General features: G+C 39.6%; 1 protein-coding gene across 1 annotated transcript; it reads left to right on the forward strand.

Moving 5' to 3' along the window:
* LOC134676313 (serine/arginine repetitive matrix protein 1) lies at positions 1–26,631 on the forward strand. Its single transcript, XM_063534689.1, has 15 exons — positions 1–134; positions 413–515; positions 2,274–2,377; positions 3,919–4,039; positions 7,435–7,524; positions 8,325–8,441; positions 9,082–9,316; positions 9,829–9,944; positions 10,536–10,647; positions 12,307–12,524; positions 13,699–13,854; positions 14,444–14,571; positions 16,477–16,586; positions 24,186–24,323; positions 25,175–26,631. Exons 3-14 carry the CDS (start codon positions 2,275–2,277, stop codon positions 24,231–24,233), a joined length of 1,554 nt encoding a protein of 517 aa, XP_063390759.1. The 5' UTR covers positions 1–134; positions 413–515; position 2,274; the 3' UTR covers positions 24,234–24,323; positions 25,175–26,631.
* Positions 26,632–27,441: the final 810 nt, after the last annotated feature.

Genomic DNA, 27,441 nt, shown 5'->3' on the forward strand with positions numbered 1-27,441 from the left:
TTCGCATCGCAAAAACAAAATGGCCGTCTCTGATGGAGAAAGGTGTGTCGCTGTCGCGTAATACATATTTTGCGACTTGCAGCGAGGAATATCATTGAACTTCAGTGAAAAGTTTTGGTGTTTTATTACTACTGGTTCGTAACTTTGTATTGTGATTAATTAAGGTGGATTTATTATGTTTGATGTTCAGCAGCTTGGCTACAAGGAAATCAAGGAAAGGAAGCATACCAAGGAATCTGGAGGTGATCCTGCATCGCGTACGGCCTATACCGTGAGGCCTCGTCGCGAGCGCCCGGAGGCTGCATGTTTGCCTCACGTGGGCTTTATCGGTCCGCGTAGTTGCCTTTTTTCGCGAGGCATTCGCGTTCGTAACATCGCGCGCCGCTTGATAAGTATGTCGGTTGTCTTGCAGCGCCGCCGGCTGCCGTGCGACCGCCGCGTGGCAGGGCTTCGCCCTTCGCGTCGCGCGCGTTTGGAGCCCTCGCTCCTTCCGACCCTCGGTCGGAATCCTCAAGGTAAGCTCTTGAATCATTTAGAAGACAGATCAATAACTGGGCGGCCATCTTGTGAAAGTATATTTAGATTTTCTTGTAATTAGGGCATCTTAAGTAAATGTTGTACGCTTAAATGTTAATAGAAAGTCGGCTAAATGCCTCAGGTGTAATATTTTATCTGGATCATCTGATAAAAACATTGATTATTGTTGGAAAGTGTTGTTTGGTATAATATTGTATCATCATTGCTTTGTCCTTGGCCTCTAGATCTGTTTGTGTGACAGCATAATCCTGTTTTCTTATAACTAACACATTCCTACACATTTTCAACTTTAGATATTGTATTATTTACATAAAAACATAAATTTAATCCTTTATTTAGACCCTCTCTTTTTATACAAACATCACAGAGCTTATTTTATTAATATTCATGCAAGAATTTCCACTTTAATGCACCATATAACTCATTTTGGGATAACTATAATTTAAAGTAAATTATTATTCTACCATTAGTACAAACTTAAAAAGAACAATCTAGTAAAAATAAGTTCACATAATCATAATTAAATGAGAATACTTATTCTGCAATATTTTGAACATTAGTATGCAATTTTCACAAAAACTTGCTTGTTAGTAGTTTTGATGCAATTGTATTACCTATTTTTACAACTGATGACATTTAGACCTGTTTGTGTTGTCTGGGATTATTAAGAACTAGCGACCCACCACGGCTTCGCACAGGCTATTGATAGGTGAAAACTGCATGAAAATTCGTTCAGTAGTTTTTGGTGAACATTTGACAGTTTCCAACCCCAATTATTGTACTTTTCTCAGCAATTGTGATGTCATTGTCTTATAGAAACACAACACACCAATATCTAACTAATAAGTTTATTTATATGTAACACTTGATGGTGCCTAGCGGTGAGAGCGTGCGACTTGCAATCTGGAGGTCGCGGGTTCAAACCCCGGCTCGTACCAATGAGTTTTTCGGAACTTATGTACGAAATATCATTTGATATTTGCCAGTCGCTTTTCAGTGAAGGAAAACATCGTGAGGAAACCGGACTAATCCCAATAAGGCCTAGTTTACCCTCTGGGTTGGAAGGTCAGATGGCAGTCGCTTTTGTAAAAACTAGTGCCTACGTCAAATCATGGGATTAGTTGTCAAGCGGACCCCAGGCTCTCATGAGCCGTGGCGAAATGCCGGGATAACGCGAGGAAGAAGACTTGATGAATATACACGGTGTAACATGAGGAAACCGAATAATTTTAACCACGCATTTCTGAGGTCAAAAGAAGTAAAAAATGTAATATGAATTTAGGTCAATTTTGCCAAAAAAAAGTTTCTTTTTGTTTTGTTTTTTTCAATTTTTTGAATGTATTTGTACATAAAAAATAAATGTTATTGGTAAACTTGTCGCTAAAAATTGATTTTTACATATTTTTTTCGTAGAACCTACTTTTTGCAAAGTGTTACTTGTCACTTTTTGACATCTATCAATAAGGATATTTAGACTACGTCCCATAGCAGCAACATCACCATCAAAAAGGCCTTTAACACTATGTAACAATAAAAACTTGTTATAATATAAATAATATCACTGAAACTAGGCGAATTTCAAAAAAGTTTATAGGACATTTTTGTCTCTAAATATGATTAGGTATGACGCTGTTAAAATTATTCGGTTTACTCATGTTACACCGTGTCTAACACTGAATTCCCGTTGACTACCAATCACATAATTAATATTTTAACACAATTTGTCCGTGTGTCAGGATGTCGAGCTCCAGGCGCAACGGGTCGGTGTCCCGCGCCGCGGAGGCCGCCTCCAAGAACCGGCTTCACATGGATCGGAACCCGCAGCACTCCAGGATAACCGGTGAGCTTTGAAATAAGATGCGGAAGGGTAGAAAGTAACACCACTATAGTCGGGTAAATAATGAACGCTTTATTAAATTATTAGTAAACTGCAGGGGCCCATTTCTCGAACGGTATTAGTCTAATATTATTAGTGCGTTGCCATGGTAACCAATACGATTTGACAGTTCGTAGACTAATAATATTAGTCTAATACCGTTCGAGAAATGGGCCCCTGGCCTTATACAGGGTGGAAAAATCGAGTGCCACATGGATGGCAACTACCTTAAATATTGTAAATAGCACATTTTGTGTAAATGAGACTTTCCTTTGTTTTTAAAAACAATAAATTCTGCATTTAAGGATTTATGAAAAATTGCTTGCCTCAGTTGGGACTCGAACCGGTCAAATGTGACAAAAAATCTAATTTAAAAATTAATTGTTAGTTTTCATGGCCTGCCCTTATTCTGATTGTATTTGTTATTTAGAGAAAAATGAACCTTATCAGTAAACCTTTCAATCTTCATCATAAAATACGGCACGTTATTTTTTGTCACATTTCACCGGTTCGAGTCCCGACTGAGGCAAGCGATTTTTCATAAATCCTTAAATGCAGAATTTATTGTTTTTAAATACAAAGGAAAGTATCCTTTACACAAAATGTGCTATTTACAATATTTAAGGTAGTTGCCATCCATGTGGCACTCGATTTTTCAACACTGTATACTAGTTACATCCTTTGTCTGAGTTCAATCATGTGGAAAATCGCAATGAATCATAATAATATTAATTGTATTAAATTGTGTCGTCTCGAGTTACATTGGAATGCCAATTATTATTGAAGCGTGAAAAAGAATTATAGCGCAATGTCAGTTAGCCATGTAATCTTGTGCTCAAATCTTGTGTTCATCCCCAAATAAACTAGTGGCTCTGTGATCTGTAGACCTTGCGTTACGTGTTTTTACGTTTTACGAAAAGATGTGTCCCACTGAGTTTCTTGCCTGTCCAATATTGAGATCATCATCATCATCTCAGCCATAAGACGTCCACTGCTGAACATAGGCCTCCCCCTTAAGGGGGGTGAATGCCATAATCACCACGCTTGGCAGGCGGGTTGGCGATCGCAGTCGAGTACACCGAATTTGAGGGACGCTGCTGCCTGTCCACCGGTGGTCTTGGATGTGGTTTAAGGACATACCCGGGACATACCTCCAATTTAGAAGGTATTTAAATCGTCTCGGTTCAGAGGTGTAGGGTTAGAGCCGGCGTAGCTTTATTTGGCGTTCATAAGCGCCAAGATAAGAAAGGTCCAGATGAAAAAACGAATAAAATACGGCTATTGGCACGCTGGTTCAACAATATAATAAAAGTAGCGGGGCCCTCGATCTCGATTTACCTACCTATTTTATTAGATTTGAAATCTTGAGTCTGGCGTGTAAAGGTTGTAATTGGCTGAGACGAATTTCTTCATGTTTCCTTTATTTCTAAGCATTGTATCTTTTGCAGATGTTTCTGCATAAAACATTAAATTACGATTATTTCTCATTAAAATATTTTATCCAGATCCATCGAATCCGGCCGGACGCCGCAAGGAGATAGACAACGTGATGAAGAGAGCGCGCCAGGCGTCACCTGGCAGCTGGGACCGGAAGCTTCTACAGGTTGAAGAAAAGGACCCTAACAGGTACCGTGTCCATTAATATTTCGCTGGCCCAATATTACAGGGTTTTATACAGTGGCGGATTTGCCCTATGGCCAAGTAGGCCCGGGCCTAGGGCGGCAAGATATTAGGGGCGGCAAATTATGATTAAAAATTCGCTAATGATAACAAGAAATAACTCAATTTTTTTTTTACTCACAATGTAGTCAATATGCTGGGTGCTGAAAAAGGGGTCGCTATAGGGTCTAGGGTTATATATTTCATTATTATCAAACTGAAATTTAAACATTGTTACATTAAATCGATTTTCAACTATCCTAAAAATGTAACAGAACTTTGTAATATTGAGCCAGCGATTTGCATTAGGAAAATCATTAACTAATTTCATTGTTATGGCAATTTCGCGAGACTTGTATATCACGTCATTTTAAGTTTGACACTCTGAGCCTTACCAAGAGTTTGACACTGACATATTCGCTAGTGAGCGTAACTTACTTTCCATGCATCTCGCTTGTGCTGGCATCGCGCCGACCGATTCAAAATTCAAAAATTCAAAATTTTTTAATTATTTAACATGCACAGGGTATACAGGTGTGTCGAATCCTCCATTTAAGTTAATAACTTGTATTAGGAGGAATTCGCTCTTCCATACAAGGTTCCGACTTATAATTAGGTACTAAGTTATAATATATCATGCTTTACTTCAACTAATAAAACTAATAAAAGGGGGCCGATGTCAATAATGTTATTGTCGATTAGTTAATTATTAACTAACTTACAACTAAACAAACTGTACAGGTAATAGGGTTAAGACATGAGTAATTCTGTTTCCTCGTATGTTTTGCCTTTAAGCCAGTTAGTAATGATTCTTTTACAATCTCCTAAATTTTTTGTGTAGATATTTGTCTGCCTATTTACTTTATTATACAGATTAATAGATAGAACATAAAATTGTCTTCTAGCAAATGCAGTCCTACTGATTCTACTTTGTTTGATTACTACATTTTGATTACGCTTTTTTAATAAACTACTATCTACCTTAAGAGTTTTGTGGATTTTAAGAATACAATTTAGGATGAAGAGCTGTCTCACTGTTAATACATCTGAATCGCGGTACACATCAATAGTTTTATACCGCCTTGGTTTACCTAAAAGTACTTTGAGAACATATCTCTGCGGATTCCAAGCGGCACGATCAAAATGTATAGACTTGAATGAAACTGTTTTGGACGCTCGCTGCCCCAGTCCCCTCGCCTGGCGTCCAGTCCGCGGCTTTAAGGGGCCCACTGATTACCAGTTCGCCAGTTGTTCGGAACTGCCACCTTATGCGATTATAGTGCGTAGGTTTCTAATAGAGCCCGCTCGTGCCACGTGCCACAACCACCTGCATAAAAAATACATACTTCGGTTACTGAGTGCCGGCGAGTCGAACACTACAGAACCAGTCTAAAATGTGTCATCGAAATGCGTAACAAAGGCGCGTTATCGGAGAGCGCACCTACACTGGTTTATTGAGCGTTGGACTAGCCCGCGCTCCGGTGCCAAATAGAATAATTATGACCCTTTTTTGCAGGTAAGTAGCACGTGCGGTATTACTTAACAATAGACAATAGGATTAGCTGCCGGGCTCTATCACAAAGCTACGAACTATAACTGACAGGCTGATATCGTCCGCGAACTGGTAATCTGTGGACCCCTTACTGTCTTGTTTTATTGTGCTTTGCTTTTTTCACATTGCATCGTATTTTTACTTTTGCCATCAAATTCGGTTATTAATTTAATTACATATTTTAAGTTCAAAACATAATCAGACATTGACTTCCGTATGAATGTTTTTAATTAAGTAATTTCTTATATTAATCCCTTTGGTTTTTAAATACATTTGTAAGTATAAGAGTCAGACAAAAAAAAGAATGCAAAACTTTATTTCAGGAGACTAATGACCCATAGATATAATCCTTAAAACTAGCTTAAATGCTTTATGATAAAATAACACAAAGATAACTTATAGCTTAGGAAACTAACATCACACATTATTTACATTATAGTTCGTTCTTTTTTGCATTAGAAAGAACTTGCAAGAAGGTAAGCGATCTTGACATGTCTTTTAATTGAAAAACGCTTTTAAAAAATCAAAAACTATTACTTATGAAAGCAGAAGAATATAAAAGATCGTATTAGATTCATAATTGTTACATATTTGCCGTAACTTATTTTTAAAATGTGTTTTTTAATTTAAAGTGTTTACCTTATTTCTAATGCTAAAAAAAAACGAAGTATAGCTCGAGACATTATTTTATGACCTTAGTACGATATAGAACATAATTATTATTTGTATCTCCGTTACAAACTCTCGGGTTTATAAGCCCGGACATTTACAAAGCGTTATTATTATATTTAAGCTGTCCTGTCAGTCTAATATATAGGGAGAGTAAAAATACGGTGTGATGTGTAGCGAACACATTGATTTATAAATTAATCTTTCAACGCCGCGCCTATCGTGCGCGACCCGACATCACAGGCAAAACATCCTCCAGACTGAGCATAGTCGCGCTACCCCCTCTGCCACGCATACGGCAATTTTACTCCATGTTCGAGTCGAAAGTGTCTTTGTGTGACGTCCGTGTCTTTGAACGGACCAATCACGGCACGGGACTTCATTCACCTCGTCCCGCGCACCCCCGCATTTTTGGCATCATCGGTTGCATGAAATAATTGCTCTAAACTCGGCCTAGAGGATTCCTAGTCTATGTCCGACATCGTGACCCTTGATAAAGAACGAAAGTTGATATTGGGCTGTAGCGCGCGTTAGTCGACGTCTTCGGCGGTCAAAAGGTTAAATCTGTGAGGGGAAACTATGGGTTCCATAGGGTCATACATAGGGGGTATTACTGCAATGTTCGGCCGTCAGAGGGCACTGGCACTTAAATAGAGCAACTTATACAAACTTTGCCTTGAACTGTTGAGAATTTTTCACAGATAATAAAATATGGAGATCCTATCTCATCGCATAATAATTGATTGTCATAATGTAATGTTACGCATAAATATCTTTTCGCATATTTTTTCTCCAGCTGAAACAGAAAGTATTATCGAAAATATTTTGCATAGGTTGTGTAGAATAGGGTAGGTTAGGTTTGTGTTATAATTTTTTTAGAAATGTTAATATTTCCAGCACAATAACAATTATGCGAAATGAGTTTTATGCGTAACATTACATTAGGACAATCAATTATTATGCGACCCAATATGGACCCTAAAATATGACATTGATGCATCAAAGGCGGTTTGTTAACAAAGGGCCTACCGTGAAAATCGAAATTTAGCTATCCGCCTCTTTATCGCTCGAATATGCAAGAGTGATAGAGAGGTTTAGCTTTACCTAGACTGAGGGCTAAGTTGCGCGGAATATTCTGCAGATGGCGCCACACTGGCTACAAGCAGTTGTACTTGGACGGCTCGCGGTCGCCCTCCCCGCGCCGCTCCCGTTCCCCCGCCAGGCGCTCCAGGTACTGACACAGAATAAATAATAGTACTACCGTTTACAAGCGAAATATACCGAAGTTTGACAGCGGTTCAGGGTCGAATTATGCTGTCCATTTCTAATATATGGCACTATCCCTCTCGGCTATTTAGGGTTGTCAAAATTTTTCATTATCTTATCTGTGGTCGTGCACGCAAAGGGACGTCAAGTTGTGTCAACCATAAGAAATCAAGAAACATGTATTGTGATCTCAACACATGCGTGTTTAAGAATTAGTCATTTAGAAAATATGTAATTATCGTCTAAGGTCATAAAATAATAGACAGATGCAGAATTGTTGTACATATACAACTATATAGTTCGCCATTGCGAGTTAAACCACAATAAATAATAGTAATAGGTACAGAAAATTCTCTCTCTAACAAAACGCGTTCATTACGACAGATGTGACCGCCAGGTGACGTAAGCGCGAGAAGGCGTCCGTTCCGTAGCGGTGCGTGACAGCTACTATAGCTAGCAGTGGCGACGCGTCCATAAAAGCCGATTCCCACCGGCTTGCCTGTTTTTGGACGTTTGAGCGGAGTTGTAAAGGAAACATGTAAGCCAAATTAGCCCCGGCTTGCCTATGAATATGTTTGACGCGCCGCCACTGATAGCTAGACACCAAAATTGGTGTGGGCTGCATGTACTTGTAGCGACGCGACGAAATCGCGGAGTGAGCCACGCCTGGACCGCCTGGTTAAACAGACTCCGTACGGAGCCCGTTTCCCTCGCTGTGGTAGACGGGTACAAAGATTTGTGACGCCTCACGTTATTATTGCGCAGGTCGCCGCCGCCGCTGTCCCGGCGCTCGCGCAGCCCGCTGCGGCGCTCGCGCTCGCCGCCGCCGCGCCGCGCCGAACACGCGCGCTCGCCGCGCCGGAGCCCGAGGCGATCACCCAGGTTTGAAACATGTTATAAGCGTACCTGGCCCCGCCCTGGGGCTTCGGGTGCGAGAAAGCTCTACACTAGCCTAATAGTATTTTATGCAACCGTTGTTTAAGAGGGGTCAAAAAAGGCGAGTGGCATGAGTAACAATTTGAGGCGAAGCCGAAAATTGTTAATAAAGACGCCACGAGTATTGATGACTCAGTTAAACAACGTTGCATACAATACTTTTTCTACGATCAAGCACTTACTTTGAAATAAAATTGAAAATTTAACAAATATTTTTAATTCAAGAAGTAGCAAAAATGGAGGGTACGGGCCTTTCCTGCCTGAATGATTGAATGAAATTTAAAAAAAAACATGTCTATGGTTCACTTATTTGTCAGAGATGACATTTAAAATAAGGTTGGCAACACTGTATTTCATTCAATATTTTTTAAGTGGTCATTACACGAAGTATCGTAAAATCCCCAAAAAGATACTGCGTGTATGCACAAATTTTTTTTTGGGGAATTGACTAAAGACTTGTCTTGACAACTATAAGGTAGGGTTTTAAAGGTGTGTGTACGACCCTTTAAATGACAAAAATAAAAGTACGGGAGTAGAAAAAAATACGTAAAAACTGAAAATACATAAAACTAAATGAACATTTCAGACGCAGCCCGCTCCCGCTCGGCGGTCGCCGCCGCTCGCCGCGCCCGCGCTCCCCGCCGCCCCGCCCGCGTGACGCTCGCGACACCCGTGACGCACGCGACACCCGTGACGCACGTGACGCACGTGACACACGTGACGCGCGCGACAGACGCGACGCGGCGGACGTGCGGCGCGCGCGGCCGAGACCCGCGCCGCCGCCGGCTGCGAGGCCGCCGTCGCCGCCGGACCCTAGAAAGGTGGGCTTCAAATATCAAAAATCGACATTTATTCAGCAAATAGGCCGCAAGGGCAATAGGGACTTTTACACGTCAATATTGAATTTACATACAAGCAAAAATAATAACGATACATTCCATTGTATTGTATATATATACATACATACATCACTGGCTCAGTGACCCAAAGAGGATCTTGGCCTCTGAGAGCGCCACACAAGAGAGCGCCATTCTGCCCTATTCTGCGCCACTTCACGCCAGTTGGGTATTCCGAGGGCGGACAGGTCAGGACAGGTCCGTTGTATTGTAACCGCTTTTAAGTATAGCAAGCATAGCAAATGATTTAATTATCTTCAAATTCAACCATACAATCCCCAAGACCTCATTAACAGAGAAACCACACTGACCTAATTTTGTAAACTTTCCATCATTTTTTTAATTATACATACGTTTTTAAGTTCCAGAGAGGGAACTCGGAAACTTAACTAAAACCACCCTGGCACATATACTAAACATTATATTTTATTTAACAGTCGTCTGGCTCCGGATCATCCGGGAGCAGCTGTTCGGATGAGTCCTGCTCGGTGTGCTCGGCCAAGAACAAGAAACCGACCGGACCGCCGCCCGGACCTAAAGGGGCCAAGCCACCGTGAGTTTACTGTTTTTTCAACATTCTGGCTCCTGTTCGTCTGTGAGCAGCTGTTCGGACGAGTCCTGCTCAGTGTGCTCGGCCAAGAACAAGAAACCGGCCGGACCGCCGCCCGGACCTAAAGGTGCTAAGCCACCGTGAGTTTACTGTTTATTCAACATTCTGGCTCCTGTTCGTCTGTGAGCAGCTGTTCGGACGTGTCATGCTCGGTGTGCTTGGCCAAGAACAAGAAACCGGCCGGACCGCCGCCCGGACCTAAAGGTGCTAAGCCACCGTGAGTGTTTTACAAGTTTTCATTTAACTCGTAATGTTAATGTGTATGTATTTTCGAGTTAAATCCTGTAATCTAAATTAGACCCACTTCTCATTATTCAGACGGCTGTAGGAACTCTGTGATAAAACAACGCAACTTAATTGTGTTTGGGGTTTGAAAATTGTCTCGATGACAGGTGCCTCTTCAAAGGTACAGAAAGCGAGTTCGAGTAGAGACAACGAGGGGAAGCCTTTGCTCAGCAGTGGATCTGGGACACTGGCTAATAATAAAAATATATATATATTTTTTATAAAAATAACTGTACTTATTGTACTCAGGCCGGGTGCGCCTCCTGCCAAGCGTCCGCCGGCCTCGTCGGCGCGCGCCGTGCAGCCCACGCGGGAGCTGCTCAAGGCCCGCGAGGCCAGCAAACGCACCCGCGAGGAGAAGGTAATATGCACCGGATATTCGGTTACTAGTTCGTTTTTTTTAGCATTAGAAATAAGGTAAACAATCTTGATGTGTCTTTTAATTGAAAAACACATTTTAAAAATAAGTTACGGCAAATATGTAACAATTATGAATCTAATACGATCATTTATATTCTTCTGCTTTCATAAGTGATAGTTACTGATTTTTAAAAAGCGTTTTTCAATTAAAAGGCATGTCAAGATCGCTTACCTTCTTGCAAGTTCTTTCTAATGCTAAAAAAAACGAACTATAGCAGTGGCGACGCGTCTAGATTGTTCGTAGCTGAGTTGCCCTTCTTTTTCTTCATAAGTTTAAAGGGCCTTTCGGCCAAACTCGGCTCCGCTCGACTCAACATTGCTCCGAGCAATTATTAGGGTTGACACAACTTGACATCCCTTTGCGTACACGACCACAGATAAGTTAATGGCTTGAATTTTGACAACCCTAAATAGTTTAAAGAAAATAGCCCAAGAGCCTGAATATCAGACAAGCCGATGGGAGTCGTTCTATGGACGCTCTGCCACTGGTATCTAGCACAAAAGAGATAGGTACAGAAATCAATCTACATACAAAGCGCGCTCGAGCAACGCACACATAGACACTGCTCACGGACACGATATCTCGGACCAGTTGGGACCAGTGCGAGCGCGAGTGCCATCCGCTTGAGACACGCGTCTGTGAACTTTTTTGTGCAATAATGGAGAAACAAAACAAAAAGTTATTATAACTGTACAGTGGACGGTTGTTTAAATTCAACATTAACCGGTGAATTGTCGTTTTTTAAGCTACCAGTGGTTTCAGAGAGAATGAGTATGCGAATTTATTACATTGTACATGAGAATGCGAATTTATTACACTTTAAAATATAATAATCGTGCATTTCGCCAAACTCGAAATCATCGCAAGATATTTTCTGTGGCAAATCTGTAATATAACAATGACATTAAAATGAAAATAGCTATTTGAGTTATTAATGTCATTATTAATTTATATATATTTCCATTCTTCCCGTTTCATCCTCAACAATAAATCAAACAACTAGATACGAGATACGATACGATGGATACGAGTGCCACTACCACGATAGTTTTTTGTGCATAAGTCATAGTTCGCAACAATCGCAACCCTAGAGCGACCGCCGACCGTAGGTATGAAAAGTAAAGTACATACATGTGATTGACTTCTGTACTTATCTGTTTTGTGTATCTAGTATCCGGCCGGATACCGGATAGTAACTTTGCTTGAATTCGGAGTAAACAAATTGTCCGTCTATCTGTCCAGACCCTTTGAACGAGTGGAGGTATCGAGTTAAAATTAAAACCATATACTCAGGTCTACTCTTCACTCTTTGAAGCTGTGAAAATAACAAACTTCCAAGTTACCCTAAAAAAAAAGATACGGCTGTTTATGCCGTAAAAAACTTACATTTCGACACTCTTAAGGGAATCAAAATGTACGTACTTCCCGTAGACCTAGAACTATGACAGTAATATCGTCTTGCACTATAAGTACAGAGAAAAATCTGAAAAGTATAAATTTGTAAGAAATAAAATTAAAACTTAAATTTGTACGGAACCCTCGGCGGGCTAGTGCGACTCACACTTTGCCGGTTTTAAACCTAATTATGATTGTTCCCAGGTGTTAGAATGGCAGCGGTCTCAGATGGCCGTCAACCGCCCCCCCGCGGCCCCCATCCCCGCCACGCAGATCAAGCGCGAGGGAGAGAGACGGCGCGAGCCCCGCGACCCGCGCGAGGGAGAGAGGAGACGCGGCGTGTCGCCCGCGGCCATCGCCGCTGCTCTCAACGACAGTGACAGCGATAGCGAGTCTGATGCCAGCTCGGAGCAACCGCAGAGGTGAGTGCGAGGGAGACGGCGTGAGGGTGCGAGGGAGAGCGGAGACGCGGCGTGTCGCCCGCGGCCATCGCCGCTGCGCTCAACGACAGTGACAGCGATAGCGAGTCTGATGCCAGCTCGGAGCAGCCGCAGAGGTGAGTGCGAGGGAGACGGCGTGAGGGTGCGAGGGAGAGAGGAGACGCGGCGTGTTGCCCGCGGCCAACGCCGCTGCTCTCAACGACAGTGACAGCGATAGCGAGTCTGATGCCAGCTCGGAGCAGCCGCAGAGGTGAGTGCGAGGGAGACGGCGTGAGGGTGCGAGGGAGAGAGGAGACGCGGCGTGTCGCCCGCGGCCAACGCCGCTGCTCTCAACGACAGTGACAGCGATAGCGAGTCTGATGCCAGCTCGGAGCAACCGCAGAGGTGAGAGCGAGGGAGACGGCGTGAGGGTGCGAGGGTGAGGGGAGACGCGGCGTGTCGCCCGCGGCCATCGCCGCTGCTCTCAACGACAGTGACAGCGATAGCGAGTCTGATGCCAGCTCGGAGCAACCGCAGAGGTGAGTGCGAGGGAGACGGCGTGAGGGTTCGAGAGAGAGAGGAGACGCGGCCCTCAATGATAGCGACAGCGATGTAGGCGCGAAGAATCCTCCCTAAAAAAATTGAATTACGCGCCTTTTTCAACTAACAAAGTGACTTTGCCGGGCTATAGTCCCCACGCTAGCTCAATGCGGATTGGGGACTTCACATACACCTTTAAATTTCTTCGCAGATGTATGCAGGTTTCCTCGCGATGTTTTCGTACACCGAAAAGCTAGTGGTTAAATATCAAATGATATTTCGTGCATAAGTTCCGAATAACTCATTGGTACAAGCCGGAGTTTGAACCCGCGACCTCCGGATGGAAAGTCTGACGTCATATACACTCGGCCACCATCGCTTTGCTAAATAACACTTGCACAGTCTAGAACAGCGGTCGGCAACAGGCGGCCCGCGAACCTCCCTGGCTATTTTGTATGTAATATTGATAAACGACAATGTCTGATAAAGTCACAAATATTAACAAAGTGCGGCCCGCGTTAACTTCTATGTGGCCCTTGGCTGCTAAAAGGTTACCGACCGCTGGTCTGGCGCTATCCAAATCGCTGCTAACTTAGTTCGGTCTAACCCTAGTCTGATGTTATTATTTATTCCATAGGTTAACCCTGTCGGAGCGTTTCGGCAAGATGGCGCAATGGTCCGCCGACCGTAGCGCCCGTCTTGAGAACATGCGCATCACGCGCCGCGACAGCGCGCTGCACGTGCGCATAGAGCGGCCCGACGGAGCGCCCGAGCCGGCGGCGGAGCCCTACCCGTGAGTCGTGTTATAACACCTGAACATTGTGGCGTGGTGCATCCCGCCATGTGTACCGTTACTATTAACAAAGAGAATTTAGTATAGAGACATATTGTCATAGTAAATTTTGTAGTCGCAGTAAATTTACTGCCATCTTTTGCCACAGGATTAAAACTATTAGAACGCCATTTAACTTTGATCCTTGTTCTTTCACTGATATGTAAATATCAAACGGTGTCGCCATCTACACGAGTACAGGCCAAAGTTATGGCGCCATCTTTTCGAGCATAATTTTTTCTTGGTTTTTTGAGGCACGTTTTTTTTCTTACACTTTACTAGCGACCCGCCCCGGCTTCGCAAGGGTTAACAAATAATTTATACACCTAAACCTTCCTCAAGAATCACTCTATTGATAGATGAATACCGCATGAAAATCTGTTCAGTAGTTTTTGAGTTTATCGCGAACAAACAAACAGACAGACGCGGCGGGGGACATTGCTTTATAAGATGTAGCGATTTATCTTACACTTCATAGATCTTTGCTATTATGAATTCAAAATCAACGTACTAGTTGTAAATAGTTCTTATTCTTCTATAATTGTTACAGAGGCCTAGAAGCGGCCCCAGTCGGCAGCTACCCCGAGGAACTCCTGGCGGCGGCCCCCGGAGGCCTGCCGTCCTGGGACGACGTGCGAGTCCGCTACGACTACTACAAGAAACGAGGGTATCTGCGAGGTAGGCCTCCGCCCATGATTACCATGCATGATGCGTCTTATTCTCTTACATTATTTTACAGTACATCTAGACACGCGGCAGCGTGTCAAGCCAAGTTCAAGCAAAGGAACTGGCTAGCCAGCGCCAAGTGTAATATTACACGAACCACTTGGTGCCACTTTTGACCCTTCTATAACTCAAAACATCTTTAACGTAAACACATAAAACTACGTGTGTTTAATTATATCCATAAGGACATCTAGAAGCCCAAATTTCATGAAGCTAGCTCAAACGGTTATAAAGATATGAAGGTCAAAAAGTCGTAAATTTTAAGACTGACTGACATACCTATAGTACCTAAACCTAACCTACTTCCAGATGACCTAGAAGGATGAAATTTGGAATCCAGCTCAGTTATTGTGTGAAAGCGTAGGAAAAAATCTAAAAATTAAAAAAAGTTATAAAATAGGGGGGGTCCCCATACAAAAAAACCATTTTTTATTGTGACTGACATATAAGTACCTAAACCTAACCTACTTCCAGATGACCTAGAAGGATGAAATTTGGAATCCAGCTCGGTTATTGTGTGTAAGCGTAGGAAAAAATCTAAAAACAAAAAAAAGTTAATAAATAGGGGGGGTTCCCATACAAATTTCTTTTTTATTGTGACTGACATATAGTACCTAAACCTAACCTACTTCCAGATGACCTAGAAGGATGAAATTTGGAATCCAGCTCGGTAATTGTGTGTAAGCGTCGGAAAAAATCTAAAAATAAAAAAAGTTAAAAAATAGGGGGGGTCCCCATACAAAAAACCTGTAATACGCGCTAAACAACCGGCCAACGGTGTGTCGTTGGCGGCGCGCGGCACCACATAATTTCAAACCAAGTCAAATCTAACCTGCTTTAAGATCTCGCATTTTTTTTAAATAACAGCAATTGTTATAGGTATCCAATAAAGCAAAGAAATAGAGTTTAATACTTGTTTATAATGTTATTTTGTTCCTATAAATACATATTTGGATTTTGCATAGAACTTGGCACTCATTTAAATCTCCATTTTTTTTGCGGCGAACCCCACAGCCAAGCATAATTTTTGTATTGAACTTGGCTCTCCTTTTTTACATTTATGTTTTTGATGGGATATGGTTCTACTTTACCGCCCTATAGTTCGTTTTTTTTAGCATTAGAAAGAACTTGCAAGAAGGTAAGCGATCTTGACAAGTCTTTTAATTGAAAAACGCTTTCTAAAAATCAATAACTATTACTTATGAAAGCAGACGAATATAAATGATCGTATTAGATTCATAATTGTTACATATTTGCCATAACTTATTTTAAAAATGTGTTTTCAATTAAAAGACACGTCAAGATTGTTTACCTAATTTCTAATGCTAAAAAAAACGAAGTATAGGGCCGAATTGAGGACTAGAGGGTATTTTCCTACTAGTCAAATTAGTTACTTTTTTAAAACTGTCAAAATGGTTTGCTTATATGGAATTTATATGAAACATTACATCGTGACGTCACGGTCAACTCACCTACTTTTTATATTTCTATCCGATTTGTTAAATAGAACTTGTGTTTAAAAATAACTCCTATCTGTGTTTTTTGTAATAATTATCTGGTGCCTACCTATTTCATGCATGATGTTAAATCATTTACCTATTTTAACCCTTTAACCGCCAGAGTCTGATATATAAGACATTACATATCCAGCTCATTTCGCCACAGTCTGATAAATAAGACAAAGATCTGATTTGGTTTTTACAGCACATTTATAACTCCCATAACTATGCCAACCTTACTCTGCGTGGTACAATTACTGTCGGTGGCGACACGAGCACGCTCGATCAAAAATTGCTGGCGGTTAAAAGGTTAAATACAGTATAATACCCTATTGACTAATGTTTTATTTCCTGGCAGGACTGACGCTGAGCGACTACGTGAAGTGGGAGGAATGGTGGTACAAGTACCAGGAGTGGCTGAAGAGAGAGCGCGCCTACGAGCGCTGGGCCGAGGGCGAGGTGGGATCGGTAAGTCTAACATTATACCTTTGAACGAGCAATTGTTGTGTATATATATTTTTCTACTCCCATACTTTTATTTGTCATTTAAAGGGTCGTGCATACACCTTTAAAACCCTACCTTATAGTTGTCAACTCTTTAGTCTATTCCCCAAAAAAGAATTTGTGCATACACGTAGTATCTTTTTGGCGATTTTATGATACTTCGTGTAATGACCATTTAAAAAATATTGAATGAAATACAGTGTTGCCAACCTTATTTTAAATGTCATCTCTGACAAATGAACCATAGACATTTTTTTATATAATTTCATTCATTCATTCGTTTCCAGCCCGTACCCTCCATTTTTGCTACTTCTTGAATTCTAAAGATTTGTTAAACTTTTAAATTTTATTTCAAAGTAAGTGCTTGGTCGTAGAAAAAGTATTGTATGCAACGTTGTGTAACTGAGTCAAAAAATACTCGTGGCGTCTTTATTAACAATTTTCGGCTTCACCTCAAATTGTTACTCACGCTACTCGCCTTTTTTTACCTCTCTTAAGGTGGTTCTCCTTGCTCGATTTTCATACAACTTTCTTGGCACCCTAGCTCCTATTATATAGGGTTTCTTCACTTGTATATGTAATGTTTGGGTAGTATATATATTTCTGTCTTCGCAGAACGTAAAAAAATACTAGATTTTGATTAAAATTATTAAGAAAAAAGCCTTTGAATATTGGTAAAATTTTGCCTCATTGCTTGTTTGTGTGAGTGATGCTTATAGTATCGGTGTAATTCTAACATGGCGACTTCATTTGACAAGCAATCATTTTTAATTTGTCAAAGCTGTAACAGATGGCACTTTAAAACCGCAACACAGATTACCTGTGTATTTTGTTTTATTTTCACTCAATAGAGGGAGGTATATTTAATGCACAAAGCATGTTACGAGTATACCTACTCATTTAAGAATCTCCTTTCTGATATAATTTCATTCCCAGATTTAATATAACTTAATAATTATTATGATTATTACACAATAAAATACATTTACATATTTATAGAAAGGTCAGTCCAAACAATCATTCGCGTTTACAGTCGTCCACCGAAAACCCTTGTGAATTCTGCTTTCGTTTCGGTAGAAATATAAATGTTCTCTGGAAAAGCCTATATTTATTGTAACAATGATTTTTAAACTAAAATACCTGGCTATATTTTTCTCAAAAATATATAGGTACCTATGTGGAGAAAAATGTCATCTTCTTGTAAATAAACAAGATTCTATAATATCTTCTGCTTGTGCATAACAATAACATTAGTAGATGATATTTTTAGGGTTCCGTACCCAAAGGGTAAAACGGGACCCTATTACTAAGGCTTCGCTGTCCGTCCGTCTGTCCGTCTGTCTGTCACCAGGCTGTATCTCACGAACCGTGATAGCTAGACAGTTGAAATTTTCACAGATGATGTATTTCTGTTGCCGCTATAACAACAAATACTAAAAACAGAATAAAATAAAGATTTAAATGGGGCTCCCATACAACAAACGTGATTTTTGACCAAAGTTAAGCAACGTCGGGAGTGGTCAGTACTTGGATGGGTGACCGTTTTTTTTTTGCTTTTTTTTTGTTTTTTTTTTGCATTATGGTACGGAACCCTTCGTGCGCGAGTCCGACTCGCACTTGCCTGGTTTTTTTTCCAAAAATGCTGCTTTTCACCCGAGTTAAAACACTCTACTTTTCATTTCGCATACGAGGAAAGTAAAACGCATGTGTTTTTTTAAATACATTTTTATAGTAGGTATTTTTGAGAGTAGGTATTTTCAATTAACAATTTGGCCAAAAGTATCGTTATTTATGGAATGGGGAGTCAAATATCAGAATGGAAATTGTATAACAAATCCATTTATACCCAAATTTCAATTGCTTATTGTAAAAAGAATAATAAAATCGTACTTGGAATTGGAACCTAAACTGCTCTAGTGCAGTAACGTATCATTTCTTGCACACCTTTTACAACAACAATGACCCTCTTTCATATATTCGGCCAAATTGTGCTTTTTGAAAAACTAATTACAAGCCTTTTATGAATGTAGAATGATACCTTAGGGTATGGTGCTTTACGCACACTAGCGTCCCTTCCCCTCCCCCTGACGCAACCCCCCCTTTTTGCATGAAATATGTCCCGGTTCACAGTTTTTTACATTTTTTGAGGAAAGTATATATTTTAGGAAAAAAGTGTCAATGAAAGAAATAATCCTTAATAAATTCTTAATAAAAAAGGTCATATTCATTTTTTTTATATGATGCACCTAATTCATGTATTAGCTTGTCAAAATTCGAAATAACATAGTTTTTACTTAGGGTTCGAAACTCATTTATTATACACGGTGTAACATGAGGAAACCGAATAATTTTAACAGCGTATTCCTGATCACGTTTAGAGACAAAAATGTCCTATAAACTTTTTGAAATTCGCCTAGTTTCAGAGTTAACACCAATTAAAAAAAAAACATGTTTCTCTTGTTACATAGTTCAAAACGCCTTTTTGATGGCGATGTTGCTACTATGGGATTTAGTCTAAATATCCTTATTGATATGTCAAAAAGTGACAAGTAACACTTTGAAAAAACTAAGTTTTACGAAAAAAAACCATTTTAAGTGACAAGTTTACCAATAGCATTTAATTTTTATGTACAAATTCATTCATAAAATTAAAAAAAAAAACCAAACAAAATTTTTTTTTTGGCGAAATTAACCTAAACACATATTACATCTTTTCCTTTTTTGACCTCATGTATACATTTTACGATAAAAGTGTCAATGAAAGAAATAGTTCCTTATTAAATTCTTAGTAAAAAAGGTTATATTCATTTTATAACACTTATTATACAAGGTGTCCTCAAGAAATGCGAAAGATTTTATTTCTGAGGTCAAAAGAAGGAAAAAATGTATGTATGAGTTTAGGTCAATTTCGCCGAAAACAATTTTTTTTATTGTTTTTAGGGTTCCGTACCTCAAAAGGAAAAAACGGAACCCTTATAGGATCACTCGTGCGTCTGTCTGTCTGTCCGTCTGTCACAGCCGATTTTCTCCGGAACTACTGGACCAATCAAGTTGAAATCTGATACACATATGTAAGTTTGTAAACAAATGAATTTTAAACATGGGGGCCACTTTTGGGGGGTAAATGAAAAAATTCAAAAATAAAAATTTTCAAACTATATCATGTTACATATCAAATGAAAGAGCTTATTGTAAGGATCTCAAATATATAATTTTTGAATAAACAGTTTAGAAGTTATTCAAGAAAATAGGCAAAAATGACTATCCCCCCCCCCCTTTATCTCCGAAACTACAAGGTTTAAAATTTTGAAAAAATACATAAAATAGGTCTATACCTATAGATGACAGGAAAACCTATTAGAAATGTACAGTCAAGCGTGAGTCGGACTTAATTACAGTTTTTGATCCGACTCCTACGGATTTTTTAAAGATTTCACTCACGTTTCGCATAAATAATGTTTAGTTTTAAGTTTATAAAATACATATGTATGTTAGTCTGTAAGGTATTTGTAATATGTGCCTTTTTCCCTGAATTAAATATCTAAATAAATAAATAAAAAATAAAAAAATACATTGTTAAAAATTGTGTAATATACGGAACCCTTGGAACGCGAGTCCGACTCGCACTTGGCCGCTTTTTTTTAATTTTTTGAATATATATATTATATATGTATGTACATAAAAAGTAAATGTTATTGGTAAACTTGTCAGTTAACATGGATTTTTACTTTTTTTTCGTAAAACATAGTTTTTGCAACGTGTTACTTAATTGTCACTTTTTGACATATCAATAGGGATATTTAGACTAAATCCAAACAACAACATCGCCATCAAAAAGGCGTTTTGAACTATGTAACAATAGAAACTTGTTTTTTTTTTAAATTGGTATTAACTCTGAAACTAGCCGCATTTCAAAAAAGTTTATAGGACATTTTTGTATCTAAATATGATCAGGAATACGCTGTCAAAATTATTCGGGTTCCTCGTGTTACACTGTGTATAATAAATGAGTTTCGAATCCTAAGTAAAAACTATGTTATTTCGAATTTTGACAAGCTAATACATGAATTAGGTGCATCATATAAAAAAATGAATAAGACCTTTTTTATTAAGAATTTATTAAGGATTATTTCTTTCATTGACACTTTTTTCCTAAAATATATACTTTCCTCAAAAAATGTAAAAAACTGTGAACCGGGACATATTTCATGCAAAAAGGGGGGGTTGCGTCAGGGGGAGGGGAAGGGACGCTAGTGTGCGTAAAGCACCATACCCTAAGGTATCATACTACATTCATAAAAGGCTGGCTATAATTAGTTTGTCTTCCCCATACATTAGAACACAATTTAACCGAATCATATTTCTTGTTCTTGTCTCTCGATAATTTAATCAATTTGCAACATAAGTAGAAGAATCCTCATATATCCATAAATATCAAAATATAAAAGGACATACATTTTCAGAAGATTTCCCCGCGTGCGACGTTGCCAAATGGTTTAAAGTACAACATGCTCGCAACGTTGGATGTCAATAAGTCGACAATGAAAAATTATATTTCAAATCAATTCAAACTTGATATTTTTGACAGTAATGGGTTACTTAAATAAGAAGGCATTTTTCGCCCGGGTCTACTATGGTCAAATGGTCTAGTGGCTTTTAGCTATTGAGTATAAGTCTAACAAGTTGAACAGCATGACAGGGTTCAAACCACGAACAAAGACTCATTTCTTTTTGTATTTATTTTATTTCATCTTTTTGGTAATTTTATATGCCTTATTTTAAAAGTTATTTTAAGTAAATGTGTTGTATTTGATTATTTCATGTAGGTATATCATTTCAATAAAATTTTGGAAACTTTTATTTTATACCTGGTCAAGCAAATCTTGTCAGTAAAAAAAGGCGCGAAATCCAAATGTTCTATTTTTTTGCAGATGACGTCTCTCTCCTTTTTGATTTTAAAAATAATGAAAATTTTAATTTAAAACTGACACAAACCTTAAATCATATCAATCTGTGGATGCGCGACCATAATCTAGCAATAAATTCAAACAAAACCAAATTGATTCAATTTTATCCTTACCAAAGAACTCCATTACAATTAAAATTATCGCTTAATAACACAGAAATTGAAGAAGTAGATAATTTCAAACTCTTAGGTATTACTCTCGATAACCATATGAACTGGAAAACACATATATTAAACACTAAAACCAAGATATCACAGTTTTTGTATGGACTCTTTACGCTTCGCAAAACCACTAACTTCAGTACTGCACTAGCCGCTTACTATGCCTTCGCTAATTCATGGTTCAGATATGGAATTTTAACATGGGGAAACAGCACAGATGTGCATGACTTGTTTGTCATGCAAAAAAAATGCGTTCGTGTGCTAGTCGGAATCCGAAATTGGGATAGCTGCAAACCTTATTTCATCAAACACGGCATACTCACTCTTCCATGCCTTTACATCTTAGAGTTATGTATATATGTAAGAAAAAACATACATTTGTTCAAAGAGATACAGAATAAAAGACAAAAATACAAACTTGAATTACCCCAGCCAAACTTAGAAATATACCGCAAAAGCCCTCATTATGCGACAGTAAAATATTATAATCACCTCCCAAATTATTTAAAATCAGTGGAAAGTGACACTTCGTATACAAAGAAGTTGAAATCGTTCCTTGCTGAAAAAGCATAATATTCAGTAACCGATTTTCTCACTGACAGTTTTGTTAAATAAGTTAGTTTATAGTAAATAAGTTTTGATCTCCTAAACTTATAAAGCTAGTTTGTAGTATTTTTTCTTAATATGTACCTACTTATATTAAGGAAATGTTTGCCATACCCTATTAGGGTCCATGAGATACTATTATTTTGTAACAACTTGTTTTTTACCATGGTGCAATAAACGATATTCTATTCTATTCTATTCTATTCTATGAACGATATCCCTTCGCGCCTACATTTTTCAAATTTGCCGCCTTTTTCTACTGACAAGATCTGCTTGACCAGCTATACTTCGTCGATAGTTGACTTCTTATGTACCTATTCTGCGATCCTAATTAGCCTCATGCATGACTTTTTTTAAATTATTTTAATCATTATTTATATCCTTTGAAAACCGGAAAATAAAAATACTTTTATATATCTTCCCATAATATTATTAAAAAATAATCAAATTACTGAAAATGTTTTACTCACGTAAGTTTAGTTTCGAAGAATAACATACGCTTAAAATAATTCAAAAGAGAATGTTAAAATTATAAAATAAAAAAAAATTGGCATTGTCGGGGTTTGAACCATGTATCTTAGCTACAATCTGATTTTTTTTCAAAATAGAGGCTACGGGTGCCACGAGCACATGACAGTTGATGGTCGAAAACATTAGTTGCTTCTGAATGCCTTGTAATTCTTAATCGTTGCTCAAACAAGAATTTATTATTTAATTTCCAATCTTTTTTCAACAATAAACATTTCATCCGCTGCGCCCTCTAGGTTACTTTACTGTAACATTACGAATCTGCTGACATTTGACACTGACTTTAAGGTGACTTTAAGTACGTAAGTGTGCGTGAATGCAAGAAATTGCAATATTTTGCAGTTGGATTCCGGTAATAACGAAATGAGACAATGTTGAGTTGAACATGTCTCGATTTGGATGTAGTATTTTTTATAGTTTTCGCACATATCAACACATCTTATGAAACTTTGTATTTTGGGAGAAATAGTGAAAATCCACAATTCGTGCACAGTGACGCCATCTTTTGGCTGATAATCGGCATCCCATCCCTAGACATCCACCTTAAACAACGGTTGCATAAAATACTATTATATATTTCGGGAATTTAGATGAAATGTGCTTTGTGAGGGTTTTCGGGGGTGAAAATTTTTTAGAATCATTTATTTATTATTTTTGGGGTCGTAAACATTTTTGTTCTCTGTAATATATCTTGCGACGTACAATGATCTTTAGTTACGAGTACCTGGCGCTTGCGTAGATGTAGGCATAATGCTTGTTGTAGTGTGTGTGACCACACCCGCGCGGCCTGGCGACGCGGATGTAGGATTCTACGTCCGATATCGAATCGGACATTGTGAAAACGCTCTTGGCCGGGCATATTCTCTAGCTGCACAGACAAGACATCCTCCAGACTGAGCATAGTAGCGCTATCCGCTCTGCCACAAATATACAGTAGTTTTACTCCATTCTCGAGTCAAAGTGTCTTTGTGTGACGCTCGTGTCTTTGAACGGACCAATCACGGCACGGGAACCTCGCTCACCTCGTCCCCCGCACCCCAGTATTTTTGGCAGCATCGGTTTCATGAAATAATTGTCCTAAACTCCGTTTAGAGGATTCCTAGTCTATGGGCCAGTTGCACCAACCACATTTGACAGACTGATCAACGTCAGCCGGCGCGCCACTATGAAACTATCAATACATAAAAAATTTGCGAACTCTTTAACAATACGAACAGTTTGGTGCAACCGACCCCTATGTCTAGCGGTTAATCTCCGGTTTAGCCCCTCTGTCCTTGTCTAACAGTCGGTTCCTCCCACAGGTGCGACGCGAGCGTCGCCGTCGAGGCGGGCGGCACCGGCGCAGCTGAGGGCGCGCCGCCCCCGCGGCGGTCCTGGCCGTGGACCTGGCCGCGGGGGCGGCGCCCGACCTGTAGGCGCCACCACCGTGCGGGCCGGCTGTGAGTATACACGAGTACCTGAACTCACTCACTGAACCTTACGGCGAGGCCACGACTTCGCGACTGGCGACAGCGGCCAAGGCAACCATAGGTTGGAGCGACACCCAGCGATCGGACCTTTCGTTCTCGCCTATAGTCGCCGTCGCCGGTCGCGCAAAGCCGTGGCCGGACCGTTAAACCGCAGAACTCCACTATAACAGCCCTACAGCGAAACACAAAAACGTCAAGTTGAACGCAACATACTAAAATTCGACACTAGTGAACTAATACTTTTATTTCTACTGGTCGACTGTAATTCTTGAATTAAAATTTCGTATACCAAACTACAATTAGGTATTTTTAATGTATGGACTCCCAACTCGACTATAATATTCATTTCGATACGGTTTAGTCAACTATAATGAAACTGACCAATCACAGCTCGCCGCGATCAAGAGGACGAAACAAAACATTTATTTTAGGTTGTATAGTAGAAACAACTTCATAAGTCAAAAACGCGCATGTGACACCCTTAATATAGCAACAACCACAAACTACGAAAACCACTTAGCGGTTAGTTCTCCATAGGCTACGGTGGCTAAAATCGAGAAAACAACTGTCTAAAAATTGAACTTAGCGCGGAGCAAGTACCAGGGCCTCATGAGTTACGAGAAGGTGTCGTTAGTCAACGCGCGGGAGCGCGGCCGGGGAGGGTACGAGTATGAAGGTATCGCGGTTGCTCGCGTATCTTAGCTGTATACTTTTGATTTGTTTACCTTGATTCTATCTATTTAAAGTATTATTTTTGTTGACTCGTAGATAAAGTATTGTATACAATAGTGATATAATCAACTATAATTTTTTGTCAACAGGCAATCCTGCGATGCAGTGGTTGATCTCTAAACCAGCCGTCACCCAAACACAAGAAAAAGACTATTCAGTGCTAGTGTTTATTAACCTACTGTGCGTACTAACTTAGTTATAATATAATAAATATAGTCTGTCAAGCAAAGTATGTCAGTAGCAATGTACAGCAAAGTGAAGTAGGACAGTCAAAGAGCAGTATTGCGCTAAGAAAAGCAGCAATGTACATCGAACCAAAACATGTAATTGTCATAACCTCAAATTTTACAAATATTTCAACGACCATGATTGTACATTGTAGGCACCTTGACTTTGCTTAAGTTCATGCGCAATCTTATTTAATATATTGGTATTTAATGGTGACAGCAGAAATTTCTCTTGAAATAGCAACGATTCAGAATGTAAACAAACAAGATGGCTGTCATTCACGAGCCACATTCCGCAGATAAAACACAGATGACACGCGATTTCGGAATTATTCGAAAACAGAGTTGCTAACCCGCGATTTTTCAAATTTGCTGCATTTTGCTACTGACAAGATTTGCTTGACCAAGTATAATAAATGTATGTAGTAGTGTATTTATCCTTACGTGTCTTATCATGTAAGCAAACGTGACGTCAAAGTGTCATTCCCACAATACGATTCATAGACAATCTAGACATCGTAATGTCATGTTTTTGAGGTGATTCATTCGTTACTGCGATTATTGATGAAAATCTTATTAGAAATTATATTTTTCAGTTATTTAGTTAATTTCAATACTTTGTGAGTTTCTTTAAGTATACGACAACATTTTAAGGTATCGTCTTGGGTCGTCCCATTCGTTTTTCGTTAAGTTCTTAAATTAGTCCTATTCTGTTTTCGTCACTCATTCTACATTGAAAGCCACCGACAATTGGAACGAATGTAGATGATGTCTTCGAGAAGTGTTTATTTACAATGTTTACATGATAGGACAAGTAAGGATGTATACACTTTAAGTACTACCAGTTAACACCATGAGCTAATTAGACACCATACGACTATTTTACTAAAAAAGTGTCTTCAATGTGTCATGAATATGGTAGTACTGTCAAAGGTTAACAGTTTAATTGAAGCTTTCGAACTTGTGAAAATTACAATTTTATTGTTATTGTGACAAGGTTGAAAATGTACTTTGGAAGCTATAGCGATAATGTGCTATTCCAATCGACCGGCTGGAGTCGGGCCGCGTCGGAACGCATTTTTAATGTGTCTATACCTTAGAGGATATAACCAATGGAGACGCCATGTCTATAATTTTCGGTACAAAATAGTCTGCCGTTTTTTGCGGGGGAGGGGCACATCAAATGTATACGTAAAGGTCAACATAGCCATGTCAGATAAACGTCAGTCCACACATGTGTTTGACATCTGGTTGACCATTGGCGGCCTTTTTTCGACAGAGGGGAACGCCTGTTAATGACCACTCCGTTGGTTATATTCTCTAAGGCCTATACATTATGTATAGCAGAAGCGATGGCGTCCGTCGGAGCCGTCCGCGTCCGCGAGCAGCCGACCGGCTCGTGTGAAATGCGCGTCGACTCCGCCCGTTTGGTGGGAATTGTAAACAAATTAGTTGCTTAGGGCACCACGAAAAATTTTAATATGGCAATGCATGTAAAATAAGCAAATTTTACTTTGACAAATTGACAGCAAAAGCAGGCCTGACCTGAAGCACTAAACTGTATAAAAACGTTTAAGAGTTTGACCATGCCAAGTTTTCCTGCGAAGTGCTACGTCAAGTATTAAGGCCAGTGCACACCGACTGCGTGTGCGTGACGTGCGCGTGCAGTGTTGTAATATACAGATAATTATGAGAGATGGCACACCGCTTGCGTGACGTGTGCGGCTCCAACATTTTAGCGCACGTCACGCACACGCAAGCCGGTGTGCACAGGCCTTGATACGGAATATGTATGCGTTGTTACTGCCAATTTAGTGCAAAGTTAGCGTGGTCGGAGACTACGGAACAGCGGCAGCGTGCAAGCTTTACTTTTTATTTTGACAAAAAATATATTTGTATGTCGCTAGTCACATCTGTGTCTAAATGTGACGTCCCACGGGTAAAGGTACCTTATGGCGGTTGGCGCTTACGCTATTATTAACGCCGCTCCAATATTATTGCGGCGCTATGCGACGTGAGCGCCAGCCGCCATAAGGTACCTTTTGCCGTGGAACGTCACAAATTTATTTAGTATAAAACGGAAATCCATATTGGCTCTAGAATATTATAGAACATTAACATTGGTTCAT

The sequence above is a fragment of the Cydia fagiglandana genome, chromosome 24, assembly GCF_963556715.1.
Source record: "Cydia fagiglandana chromosome 24, ilCydFagi1.1, whole genome shotgun sequence".
Taxonomy (NCBI): Eukaryota; Metazoa; Arthropoda; class Insecta; order Lepidoptera; family Tortricidae; genus Cydia; species Cydia fagiglandana.

What these genes read in the sequence shown, in the direction of transcription:
- LOC134676313 (XM_063534689.1), top strand. Translation starts at nt 2,275, where the DNA reads ATGTCGAGCTCCAGGCGCAACGGGTCGGTGTCCCGCGCCGCGGAGGCC. An exon ending in AGCCCGAGGCGATCACCCAG is followed by an intron (nt 8,442 to 9,081) that starts GTTTGAAACATG and finishes TGAACATTTCAG; the next exon opens with ACGCAGCCCGCTCCCGCTCG. An exon ending in CCGAGGGCGAGGTGGGATCG is followed by an intron (nt 16,587 to 24,185) that starts GTAAGTCTAACA and finishes TTCCTCCCACAG; the next exon opens with GTGCGACGCGAGCGTCGCCG.